This window comes from Pinus tabuliformis, chromosome 4_2 (assembly GCF_031772625.1).
Source record: "Pinus tabuliformis cultivar Carrire ecotype Pingquan chromosome 4_2, CPIR1, whole genome shotgun sequence".
In the NCBI taxonomy this organism is placed as follows: Eukaryota; Viridiplantae; Streptophyta; class Pinopsida; order Pinales; family Pinaceae; genus Pinus; species Pinus tabuliformis.
In genome coordinates, this window is record NC_142304.1 from 585,359,230 (window position 1) to 585,373,000 (window position 13,771).

The 13,771-nt window shown below is 37.9% G+C and overlaps 1 protein-coding gene across 1 annotated transcript in view; it reads left to right on the plus strand.

Moving 5' to 3' along the window:
- The first annotated feature begins 2,870 nt into the window (after positions 1 to 2,870).
- The window catches only part of LOC149170652 (ethylene-responsive transcription factor 3-like), a 69,698-nt gene continuing 58,797 nt past the window's right edge, over positions 2,871 to 13,771 (plus strand). The window contains exon 1 of the mRNA XM_089425669.1: positions 2,871 to 3,442. Coding sequence (XP_089281795.1) covers positions 2,871 to 3,442 — 572 coding nt within the window. The remainder of the gene's footprint in view (positions 3,443 to 13,771) is intronic.

A 13,771-nucleotide genomic window follows, 5' to 3' on the forward strand; every position in this document is an offset into this window, starting at 1 on the left:
TATTATGTTGGGGCGATTTGCGATTTGCGATTTGATCTCATCGCAAAATCGCATTTGGCGGAACACAAAAAAATGGAGCACACACACATTAGTATCATCTGCGATATGCGATAATTATCGCATCGCAAAAACATATTGCAATGCAAAAGACAAAGGCATAACGTGCGCAGTGCGATACTTGCGACTTGCGATCTGATCTGATCGCAGGAAGAAAGAAACTCACTATTTTTGCTGAAGTAAAATATCCCCCTGCTGATCAGCTGTCACTACAGTTGAAATTACAATTTCAACGTCTTTACATTAAAATTTATGCGAGGGAACAATCACAATCACTCACCAATTCGAAGCCAACTAAAAACCACATATCCGTAAGACGATGCATCTGATGTTTGCGAACCGAAAGATTGATTTATATATTACACATCTAAATAGGTATGATGTTTGCTAATTATAACAACCATGCCGAAAATGCATATGCTAGTATGGAGTACCAAAATTAATAGGACAAAATTTACATGATTTTATGATTTCAAAATTACCAAATGCATTTGTTTGATTTCATTCTTTTCAAAGACTAGGGTAAGTAGAGTCTTCCTACTCGAACAACTTTTAAATAATCTTTACACGTAAATAATCTTTACACGAGTTGTTTTTAAAGTAGAATAAAAGTTTTTTAATTGAAGTGAGTAAATATGTTAGTAGGTTAAGAATACAAAATTTGATTTTATTGGAGATAATAAGTATCCAAATTATTTTTTAATTTTAATACTGCATACAAAATTAAATTTAAATTTAAGTAAAAAAATAATAATGTATTTTTAATTATATAATTGATATTTAATTAGTTATAAATTTACATATATTTACTTATTATTAAAAAATTTAGAAAATTATTATATTTATCATTAATTAAGATTTATTTTCAATAACCAAAAATTTTATATATTAAAATAAATATGACTCTAAAACAAAAAAATTCAAACTTCAATTAAAATAATAAATATATTTAAATGATTTCGTGATCCCAAAATTTCCGAATGCATGCACTTGATTTCATTCTTTGGAAGACCGGGAAAGTTGAGTCTCCATGCATCAACGACTTTCATATAATATTTATATGATTTCTTTTTAAAGTGGGAGAATACAAGTTTTTGCTAAAATGAGGGAGGTCAAGATTATAAAGATTTTAATGGGATAGTAATTATTCAAACAATTTTTTTAATTTAATATTACATACAAAATTAAGTTTAAAGAGAATAATAATATGTTTTTAACCCTATAAATGAAATTTAATTAATTATAAATTTAAATTTATTTACTTATTATTAAAAAATTAAAAAATTAGATACATTTATCTTTAATGTAAATATATTTTCAATAACCGTAATTTTAAGTGGAGTCTCCATATGTGAGAAACTTTCGTAGAATTTTTGTATGAGTGTTTTTTGAAAGTGAGAGAATAAAACATTTTATTAAAGTGAGAAAAGAAATATGTTAGTAAGTCAACATTATAAAGTTTGATTTTATTGTAATAATAATTATTTAAAAATATTTTAAACTTAATAGTATATATAAAATTAAGCTTAAGGAGAAAAATAATATATTTGTAACCATATAAATGACATTTAATTAATTATAAATTCACATTTATTTATTTATTATCAAATTTTTTAGAAACTTAATTATATATATTATTAATCTAAATTTATTTTAGAAAGAAATTAGAACTTCAAATAAAATAATCAATATATTTAAATGATTTCATGATTTCAAAACTACCTATTCTATGAGTTTTATTTCATTCTTTGGAAGGTCAGGGTAAGTGGATTCTCGATGCGTAAGAAACATTGATATACACTTTATATGAGTTATTTTTACAGTGACAGAATATTTATTTTTTACGGAAATGGCTCTCAAACAGAGAAACAAATTGGAATTTCAAATCAAATTAAATAATAAATATATTTAAATGATTTCATTATTTTAAAATTATGAAATGCATGAGCCTGATTTCCTTCTTTTGGAAGGCCAGGGCAAGTGGAGTCTCCATACATAAGAAACTTTTTAACGTGATGGAATAAAAGTTTTAGTTGAAGTGAGGAAATATGTTAGTAGGTCAAGATTATAAAGTTTGATTTTATTCAAATTATAATTATGGGTTTAAATTTAAGAGTACATACAGAATTAAGTTTGTGTAACGAGAATAATAAAATATTCTAATTATATAAATGACAATTAGTTATAAATTTACATTTATCTATTTATTATTAAAAATTTTAATAGATTAATTATATTTATTATTAATCTAAATTTATTTTCAATAACCAAAATTTTTGTATCTTAAAATAATTATGGCTCTAAAATAGAGAAAGAGAAAGAAATTGGAACATGAAATAAAATAGTAAATATATTTAAATGATTTCTGGATTTCAAAATTACCAAATGAATGTGCCTTATTTCATTGTTTTGGAAGACCATGGCAAGTGGAGTCTCCATATGTAAGAAACTTTCATATAATTTGTATACGAGTTCCTTTTAAAGTGAGGGAATATTTTTTTTTATGGAATCGAGGAAATATGTTAGTAGATCAACATTATAAAGTTTGATTTTATTGGGATAATCTTCATTCAAATGATCTTTTAAATTTAATAGTGCATCCAAAATTAAGTTTAAGTAAGGAGAATAATAATATTTTTTTAACCATATAAATAACATTTAATTAGCCATAATGTAATGTAAAGAAGGTTGCCCCCTCGAAGAGGCTGAATTCTAAGGCGTGGATCTTTCTTTTCTATCCTTTGTCAGCTGGTTTCATAACATTTGGAATCAGAGGTTGCAGTAACACAAAGTTGAGAACGAAGGAAAAAATGATGGCTGTGGAGACCGTGCGGAGAGCGAGAGGAGGGATCGGAGGTCACGAGAACGAATCCCGGGCCCTCAAAGAAACCCATTTCAGGGGCGTAAGAAAGCGGCCCTGGGGGAGATTCGCAGTGGAGATCAGAGATCCATGGAGGAAAGTTCGAGTGTGGCCCGGCACATTCGACACTGCCGAGGATGCAGCCCGTGCATACGATGATGCCGCCAGGGTCTTGCGCGGCGCAAAAGCGAAGACCAATTTTGCTCTCGCCACCGACGACAATGCCTCTGCTGCGCTCGCTCGGACGCGCAACCCCCGGTGGATTCGAACGCTGCACCCTCAGCAGCAGTGGCCTCATGATCTCAAGGCCTCGGCTTTGGCTTCTTTTCCTTCCGTGCCGACCTTGGAATCAAGCAAGAGAGAGCAGGAAAACTCAACATTCGCATGGTCTTTGTTTGGATCTGAGGCAAACACTTGCTCTCCGAAACGCAGTCTTAGCTTCAGATCTGACAAAGATCTGCCAGATCTGGTCACCCAGAAGGCAGAAAATCCCACACTCTGGCCAGATCCAGAGATCTGCATGGGGTCAAGGCCCTTATCTGACTCCTTTCAGATCCAAATTTCTCAGCCTTCAGGCAGAACCATCATGCAATGGGTTAGCCCTTCAGATCTGGTGCAGGAACTCAAACTGAATCTAGAGCGCAGAATGGGGATCCCACCAAGCATTCTGCGACTTCTCTTTCAAGGTAAACAACTTGAAGACCCTCTTCCCCTCTCTACTTACAGCATTTCCAGGAACAACTCGGTGTTGGTGACCCTTCGTTTGAGAGGAGGTGCAGCGGGACAATCTTCCTCTACTCGGCCTTTCTCATACAAGGACGCAGTTCACTCTGAGATCCCCAAACCCCCGGAAGCCCTTAAATCTAAGGCCTTATTGGTTGACAAGATTGAAGAAGTTCCCTCTGTTGAACTCATACATGAAGATCTGGCTTCCCATCTTCAAAAATTTGTTGAAAGAGCCATCATTTGCAGATTTAATGGATTGTGGCCGCGATCTCAGGATCTCTATGCATGGATCCATGCAAGCTGGACACATCATTGTAAGATCTTTTTTTGTTCGAAAGGTTACTTCATTGTTCTATTTGATAACAGTAAGCATTATGAAAAGGCCTTAGCAGAGGGCCCTTGGTTCATGGGAACTGCAGGGCTATTCTTGACTCCTTGGTTCCCAGATTTTGATCCAGCTACTGCAGTCATTACCAAGACACCGGTATGGATTCGGCTTCCAAACTTACCTGCCCACCTATGGAGTACTCGTGTCTTCAGAGCTATAGGAGACACCTTGGGCAGCTTCATCAATGGAGATTTATGGCGGGAATCCAAAGGTCTCTACTCATATGCAAGAATATGTGTGGAGTTAGACCTGAGCAAAGGTCTTCCAGAACAAATCAATCTCAAGATAAACGACTTTGTCTGGACCCAGACACTGGATTACGAGAATACTGCTTTTCGGTGCCGCCATTGCCACCAATCTGGGAATTTGCAGAATACATGCCCATCTCGCCCGACAAAAAAGAACAAGGCCAACGTCTCCAAGCCCAAGTCCAAACGATGGGCTCCCTGCTCTCCTCCTCCAGTCGTGGATTCTGATTCCTCCAGCTCTGAAGATGAAGATAGCGATGAAGAATTGAATCAGGCCCCTCATTTCGTGGCCCCTTCCACCGATGGTCTGGCGCCTTCCTCTGACTCAGCCATTGCTCAGAAACGTGTCCATTTGTCCTCCTCCTCGGATTCAGAAAAGGAGGGCTCCCCTGTGGAGGACCCCAATCTTCAAGTTGTAATCGCTCATCCACCCCAAAATGGTTGGGTTGAAGTTAAAAAAAGGAAAGGGAAAAAGCTTCGTGTTGAAGCCTCTACCCTTTCAGGGTAGCATTCAATGCTTCTTTAAGCTTCCAGTGACTTGTTGTAGCTCCTTGCTTGCTTAACTCCTTCTCCGGAACCGAGGTTGATAGTCCTATCATTTCCGGTTGCCGGTATCCTGCATCTCTGGAATGTATCCTCTTGTACAATATTTTTTTGCTTAATAGAATTAGTCTTAATTCAGAAAAAAAAGAACATTTAATTAGCCATAAATTTACATCTATTTACTTATTATTAATTTTTTTAGCAAACTAATTATATTTATCATTGATCTAAATTTATTTTCAGTAACAATTTTTTTTTCCTTTTTGTCCATTATCATTTTCAATTGACATTCTCGCTTACGCTATTCTTTTGCTTAAGAAATCTTGCAGGGAATTATCCTTACACGTTATCACATAGCGTTGTAGAAGCATGAGAAGCAATGATGTCATGAGCATGGCCACAAGTTGAGAATCTTGCAGAAAATGCAAAATGGGAAAAATTGAAATTTAGCTCATATTAATTGTAATATGGAGGACCTTCAAACCCTAGTCGAGTGGTTGTGAATGGATACAATGTCTTAGACAACATCCATAGATTTCATTAACCCCTTCTTGTGATGTGATCGTGATTTCTTGCAAATGGACAAATGATAATAGTATTGTTGACTATTTTTTTGGTGAGCACTAAGAATTATGAAGAATTGTCATTATGAGGAAGGCTTAGGCTATATGTGAGAGAAAGATAACAGACCATCAACATCATTTAGAAAAATTATGTAATAACCCTGGTCAAAATTCCATGTAATAAAAGTTAAAAACAGTGACCACGATCAATGGGACACTTATTCGAAGCTGAATGTTGGGCATGACATCCTAGTGTGGGTGTTCATTTGGTAATTTATGGCTAAGGAAATTGGAGAAGGAAATCGATAAGGCTTTGGAAAGGAAAAATGGCATTGTTGGCACATTTATTTATGAAAATAACAGAAATTGGGAGAAAAAAGAGGTGAAAGGTCACAAGTTGCATGTGAGGAGGACAATGAAGGAAAATAACAGGAAACAAAGAAAATAGAGACCTCATTCATAAAAAGGCTTCTGAGGATCAATTGATAACCATTTTTCAGTTTAGCTGTAGAGCTCTCCAATTATTCTCTCTCTCTCATACAATTGACCACTTAGAGTTTTCTTGGAGCATCTTTGGCATTGGATCAAGAAAGGAAAAATGGCAAGAGGAAGCAAAGATCAAGCAGGAAAGGCAAGATCAAGCAGCTATAACATGCTTCATTGTAGGTATCTACTTGCATGTGTATTTTCCTTGCTATATTTGGCATGTGGTATTGCATGTGGTTATTTTGTTATTGTGGAATGGGTTTTACGAGGTGTAATATTGTTTTCAGCCTAGCCTTTTAATTTTTGTATAACGATGGTGTGATGGGGTTCTGATGTTGTGGTTGAGTTGGATTATTAGATGGATTCGAAGTTGAGTGCGGTGGATCTACAAATTTTAGAGAACATGATCTAGTGATCCTTGAACCAGATTGTGGACCACGATAAATCCACTGGCCTAGTGACCCCTGAGCTAGACTCTGGGTTGCGGTAAAGCCAAGATTGTGTTGCCTCGGTGGCCCTAGGAATCCTTGTTGGTCAATGGTAGGATATATCGTAAAACCAAGAGGTGTTTTTCTCTCCGTTGGGCCCAGTAATCATCGGTTTGAGATGTATGTAAAGCCTGGAGAGTGGGTCTCGGTTTAGGGCCTAGTGATCCGGGTTTGGATTGTGGTAAATCCTTGGAGAATAGGATATAGGAAAATTCCTAACAGTATAGGTGGATAAATTCAGTGGCATCCATGCTTGTTTGGCTTAGTGATCGGCTGGAGATCATGATATAGCCTATTATGATGTGTTCATTATGTTAGCCTAGTGATCCAGGATGGATTATAGTAAAGTATGGTTTCTATTGATGAGGGTGAGGTCGTTTAGCCTCAATATTCCCAGGTTGAGTTCTTTTGGTCTGAGACCCACATTCATGCTTGGAAAATGGAACAGAGGTGATAAGCTGAAGAGAGACTTGGCTCAGCCAATCTATGGTTGGGTGGAACAAGGTAGTCCCATCTTCGGTTGGTTAATTGTATTCATTAATGAGAAATTTGTTTCCTTGATTTTCATGTGTAAATGTACTGATGTATATATGGATCTTGATGGCTTATATATGTGTGTATTTATGTTTCTATTATGGTGGTTATATGTATATTTTGTGACAACAACTATGTATGGCTCTCATAATGTTTTCACTTTTATATGAATGGATAATGTGTCTATGACTTAATAGAGGATAATGCAACAAATGACATGAGGAAAAAATGGTTCATAGCGATTCTTAGATAAGTATGATATCCCTACACTTAGTTATATTGTTTACACCTATAGGTTACATGTTGATGATATGTTTAACAAAATGTATTGCATGGCTAGTAGGGGTCTCATTAAGGTTTTGATCCACTTTTTACTTTTTCATCCTTGTTTCCCTGTATTTTTATTGATTTTAAGCTATCACTCAATTCTCGGTAGTGGCTTGGGATCTAGGCCTCAAAAAGTGGCTTAAATCTCGAGGTCGTTTGGACATAACTGGCAATTTGGCTCATAGTCACTGGTAGGCATGCCTATGAGAGAAACTTTAGGTTGTTTTTCTCTCCCTTTCACATAGCATGAGAGTGACAGTGGCTTAAGAGGTCTAGAATAGCAATGGGACCCAGGGATAGACTGTCTAACAAGCCAACTTGTCTCTTGAGGATTCTGTTGATGATGTTGGATTACTCAGTGTGATGTCCCGTAAATTCCACTTCCTTAAGGTTAAATAGGAGGTCGAATCTAATCATTGTAGCCTCTCGTCTCATGTTTACCCTGGTTGGCATGGTCACTTGGGTTTATGTTGGAGGAGGGTGTTATAGAGTGGTATTAGAGTGGGTTTCGCTCTCCTTGGGTCATTTCTGATACCACATAGTGGTATTAGAGAATGGTTAAACTCTAGGACTGGATGGGTGTAATATGTTGGTCATGTGTGCATGCTAGTTGCATGTGTGTCCCTTACACTTATATACTTGTTGCATTTATTTGATGACAGATTATGGTTGTAGTATGGTTATCATGGAGAATTTGATATTGATTTTGTGGAATGTATTTTCCATAATTACGTTTTTGGTTTCATATTATTATATGTCCCTTACATGTTGCTTTTATGCTACCTACTTACATCCTTCTATGTTAGGTTAAATTTTTGAATATCTGATTACATGTATCAATCTTGTAGGTTGATTACAAGAATTGATTGTTTATGCTCCACTAGATGCATTTATGCATAGGTTTAGCTGATTACACATTACTTATGCATGTTGATACTGGCATGTGAAAATATGTACAATAGAGTAATGGTTGTTGTCATGCATGAAGTCATAGCATGCATTGTTGATATGGCCTTGAATTGATGACTAGACCCTTGCTACAGTGATGTTTATGTGTTGATACATTCATTTGCATATGTCTATATGTTGTTTTTATTATGTTATACATGTTTCATGCTGATTTGGTGATCTTTCAGAGAAGGTATCCTCCCCAAGCTATACTAAGGTATGTCGACTTGTTGTGATTTGGTTTATATAACATATTATGCATTGCAGGAAGAAATATCAAATAACTAGCAGGATGGTTGACTACAAAGACTCTCCCTATGAATCCAAAGAATATTATGGTGTTGGGAATCCTTTTGATTTGGCAATTACACTAAGAAGTTTAAAGAAAGAGAAAAGGAGTTATAATGCAGATAATGACCGATCATATAGGCACAAGAGATGTAAGAAGAGGTTAATGCAATACTTCTTTAGAGTTTGTCAGACTTGCAGAGACAAGGGCTTCTTCAAATCAACCATAGACATGAGGATAGAACTAATGGGGCATATGTAAGTAGGTATACTGGTAAACACCAGTTGGATAGATGTAATACAGTGAGAGATGGCAGGTTGATGGATGCTGTGGATAGGAGGGCAATCAGTATAGGTACTATTCTAGTTCTGGTTCTGATAGATATCATGATCTTCATCGTTATCATCCTTATAGAAATAATGATAGGGGATACTTGCCCGATGAGTTTAATAAACTGAAAATGACTACGTTCGATGGAGATGTGAAGAAGTCGAAAGATGAAGAGGCTTGAATACTTGGGATGACCAAATTCTTTGATCTCCGTGAGCACACAGATAACATGAAGGCCATAATAGATATATTCATCTTGAAAGGTAAAGAAGACATCTAGTGGGAAGATGTTAAGTGGGTTAGAGAAATCAGAACATATACTTGAGTTGGCGGGAGTTCAAGAAGACCTTTAGGAAGAAGGACTTGTGAGAGAGGTACTATGATAGTAAGGAAAAATAATTCTATTAGCTAAATATGGGGTCAGTGAAAGATGAAGAGTACATGATGAAGTTTCCAGAGCTCTTTAAGTATGTACCATATCTTAGTGATGATAAGGCTAAAGTTCAGAGATTTGTCAATGGTTTTCCATTAGCATTTAGAGATCAGATTGAGTGTGATGAGCCTCGCTCACTTGAGGAAGTCGTTGGGAAATTGAAGCATTGCTATAAGCATGTTGTAGCGGCTATAACCACCCTCCAAAATTTTGAATTAGCTTCGTTTTGGAGCCTCCCTACCAGCCTTCCTCAGCAACATGTCTTACCTTGTCAAGTACACAAGCTTGAGTGATTTTCTTGTAGAATGAGACCCTATACATGAGAGCTCATTTCATCCCCCTCACATGTTATTTATCTGGACTTGGTCTAGCTACAGGCTCAAAAGATCCCTCAAGAAATTGTGCAATTTTATAGGGGAACCAACCTGCCCTCCAGAAATTGAGCAATTCTGTCTCGCAGCCTGCTCGGCTCTAGAATTGTGCAAATCTTCGAGTCAAGCTTCATTGAGAAAATTGTGCAATTCCTCCCAGCAGGGCTACTCAGCCTAGAAGTTGTGCAATTATGGGTAGCAGTCAGCTACGTTTCCTAGAAATTGCATAAACCTTCTAGGTAGTCCTCCCAGCTTCCTCCCAGAAATGCACATTTTTTCCCCTCAACTGAGTAGGCTCTTGCATGCGCCGTCGAGTCGATCGGTTCCACCCAGGATCGAGAGAACATGACTTGCATGCATAGGTTTCTCTTTTCTGGAATAGCAAAAATGAAACGTGCAAAAATCATCCGTAGATTTTAGGGGGCTATTTTTAGCAGTTGGAGGTTACATGCAAAGATCATTTTGAAAGCTTTCCTCCAAGTGTCGTTTTTTCCTAGATTTATGGCATGCGTGTCATTGACCTCAACTTATTTATTATACATTTTAGAGATCACATATTCACATCGATCTTAGGGCTCTAACATCCTACAATACATCCGGGAGTCTTTGACACATCTAGCTCAACTATTCATGGGTAAATCGTCTTAACCAGTCTTTTGCAACATTTTTGTCCCTTTTTGTGTTTTGGATTGTGTGAGTGTTGTTTTCCTGATTTGTGTGACCACTTGTTGTTGTTTATATTCATATTAGCTTGTACTAGAACCATTTCAATTTTCATTAGCATCTCACTGCCGTTACATGCATGAAACTGTTTTGCCCGAACAGTGGTCAATCCGGCAACTCGCTTCACCCACATGCATGTTGTCCCATTTTCTAAATCTTTCATTCAACATTTTCATTCATGATCATTAAATCCTTCTTAATCTCAGTATTGCCATGCATTCACATTCAAATTTTCATTTAGTTTCCCGTCGGTGGGTCTAAGCAGCCTTGGTTTGGACTTTGCCGCACCAAGATAGCATTACACAATTCATAGAGGGAAGGCTCTATCTTCCTCTAAAGCAATGCGTATTCTGCCTAGTGACTTTCCTCGAGTCTTGCATTGCACAATTATGAGGGATAATGACTTCTGGCATGGAAAATTGCGCAATGCAGTCACTGGGCCTGTAACCACTACCGATTGAAATTGCCATTCCGCAGTTCCAGCAGCTAGCACGCCATCCTGGATTGCGTATTGCACAATTCCAACATCGAGCTAGCCTCCCCAGATAGACTAAACTACCTTTTGCATAGTTCTGGTAGCCAGTCTCCCAGCCTCCTAGGAAAAATTGCGCAATCCTTGATAGTCAATCCCCAGGTATGTTGCATGTCATTCCTCATGTTTGGTTTGGTTTTAGCTGACAGATTTCTTTCCATGAATGTCTCTTTGTCTCTAGATCTAGAAGGTGTTCGTTCACCTCTTAGTAGTTTAGGATCGATGGCCTCCAAGAGAGAAGGATCAAAGGACACTGACGAAAGTGCAACTAGAGCAGCAGTTGAGCGAGTGTCTACAAGAATGTTGATCTATGAAGACACCAAGCTAATTGTAGACAAGGACATCAAGTTAAAATGGCAAGAGGTCAATGATACATTTGCAGGCACATTTGGGGTAGACCTCGAAGATTTCCAAGTCTATGTGAACATCCACAAGTCCGACATGTACCGGATTGCATGTAGGTATCCCATGCTCCCATGCACAAACATGATACATTTGATTGTCTCACACACTGATATTGAGACAATGACATTGAGCACTGTCAGCAGGACGAAGATTTCGACCTTCCATGCATAGGATTATTATGAGATGTATCAGATGTCGAAGACCATGATCATCATGGAGAATCCCTTCAGCATACCGAGTAGCAATACCAACTCTAGAGACATCTTGAAGAACTGGGTAAAGGAGCCGGCTAATTCAGGATGACATCCAACTAGGTCTATAAGATGAAAATACTACGAAAGGTGTATCAATACTTGGATAGCTTTGCATGTTGATTGTATGGCCAAGAAAGCAAGGAAACCTTTGCACAGAGTTGGGTGATCGCGTTGGACCAACTAGCCAGAGAAGGCAAAGCATGAAATTGGTTCAACATCACCAGCTGAAGGAATAGGTAACAAGAGCTCGAGAACCACCCAAAGCTGTGCAAGCATGAATCTACATGTCCGCTTACATCTTGGATGCAATATGTGCCCATTAGGAGTTCCCAAGCTGGAAGTGGGCATGGACAACGACGAAGACCTCTATGAACACTTATTATAAGATGTTGTCCGAATGTGGCTTTAGAGGCATTATCACACAGTGGTCTGATCATTTTGTCACCCTAGTTTACAAAATGATATTCGAATAGGATCCACCCTGCATGTCAAAGGCAATAATGGAGGAACTGATCAACATAGCTGATTGGTATGACTCATCATCTGACACCTTCAGATGAATGTATAGTGTGAAGAAACCTCTGCATGTTCTACAGAAGTTTTCCTTGGATAAGCGCATCATGCAGGAAGTGTCATATCACATCTCAGCAGGATTGACAACTAGGCTGCATCGAATAAGAAGGCACCTTGGCCTACTCTTTCGTTGTCGATTGAGTTATATGAGATACACAGTTTCAAGCATGTAGATTTCGAAGTAGAGCAGATGAAGAAATATCCATTTGAGCTCTGAAGTTACAATCCGTATGACCCGCATTGTCTTGTGAAATATCATTGCACGAGAGTACAGTTTAACTGGATCCACAGGGCATGTCATGGGCAGAGGAAGACCCATGGAGATATTGTTACAACTCCTCCAGACTCAATGAACCAGTTGGCCTCACTGTGGAATGGATACCGAAGTAGTATCCCGGAGAGAAACAGAAGCACCAAGAATAGTAGAGGTGAACATACCTATGAGCAACAAGGGCAAGAGGAAGATTGTCAACCGCATGGAGGAAGATAAAAGCTTCAAGTTCCGGGAAGAAAAACTTGTGCAGAATGCATATTTGGAAATAGAGGCAAAGAGGAAACAACATGATAAGAGAAACGCGTAAAGGCAGAGAGAGAAATGTAGGAAACAAAGAAGGAGTTCCATGAGTTGAAGGAGAAACTCCAGAACGAAGAGGAGCTATGCAGACAGGAGAAGAAAGTGCAAAAAAACAGGTGCAGTAGGAGATTCAACTTGTGCAGAAAGGTGAAACTACACCCGTATAGATAGTAGACTCATCAGAACAACTGGCATGAGGCAGACAGGGTGAACCATAATAGGAGCATGACTTCGCTCAGGAGATAGAGCAATCACTTGAATAGATTGTTGATCTATATTGTCATTAATTTCAATATGGAAATATTCTAGGATACTAAATGATGATCAAAATTCATATGAGCTATCAAAGTAGAGAATATCAAAGCAGAGAAGTGCTATCGGAGCAGTATCAAAAGTTATAGGCCATAGGAGTGAAGAGAAGCCATAGGAGCGACAAGCCAAGACAAAGAAGATCTATTGCATGTGCCAAGAGTAAGAACCATATCAAAGTTATTGCATGAAATATCGAAGGAAGCAAAGAGGAACACGTAGCGAGGAAGGAGCTAAAATGAGGAACACATCATCGAAGGAAGACTGAAGAGTGTACGTAGTCATCGAAGCAAGTAATGAAGAAAACAAAGAGCATAGCTATCAGAGGAGCGGGGGTAGGAGTGTACCTGGTTGAAGGCCCATCCTAGCTGTCGATCTCATTTTCAATGCTTACGTCATAGTCAACAGTGGGGGTTAAGCCTGTTGTTAACCCGTGTGCTAGCTGAAGACCCGCAGGTCATAGATTTGATGACCTCACATATCCAATGGGTATCAGGTCACAAAATGATTAGACGTTAATCTAGAGAATGGACCCAAACATTTATAGATCAAGGATCTATAATCCTTATCTGGTTCGTAAAGGTGGTTAAGTGTCACGCAAGTTGGCCGACCAATATCATTATGAACCATTGGATCCAGCTCGCATTGAGCAAATAGTGGAGGATTGGCGATTGGGTTTACTGATTGAGTTGATCAACAACCATCGAATTAAATATGAGATCAACGGTGGAGATGATGTGGCAGGTGGGACCACTCGTTATATGTTTTTAACTATGTTGATATATGAAGATAGATGATGTTGATATTGGA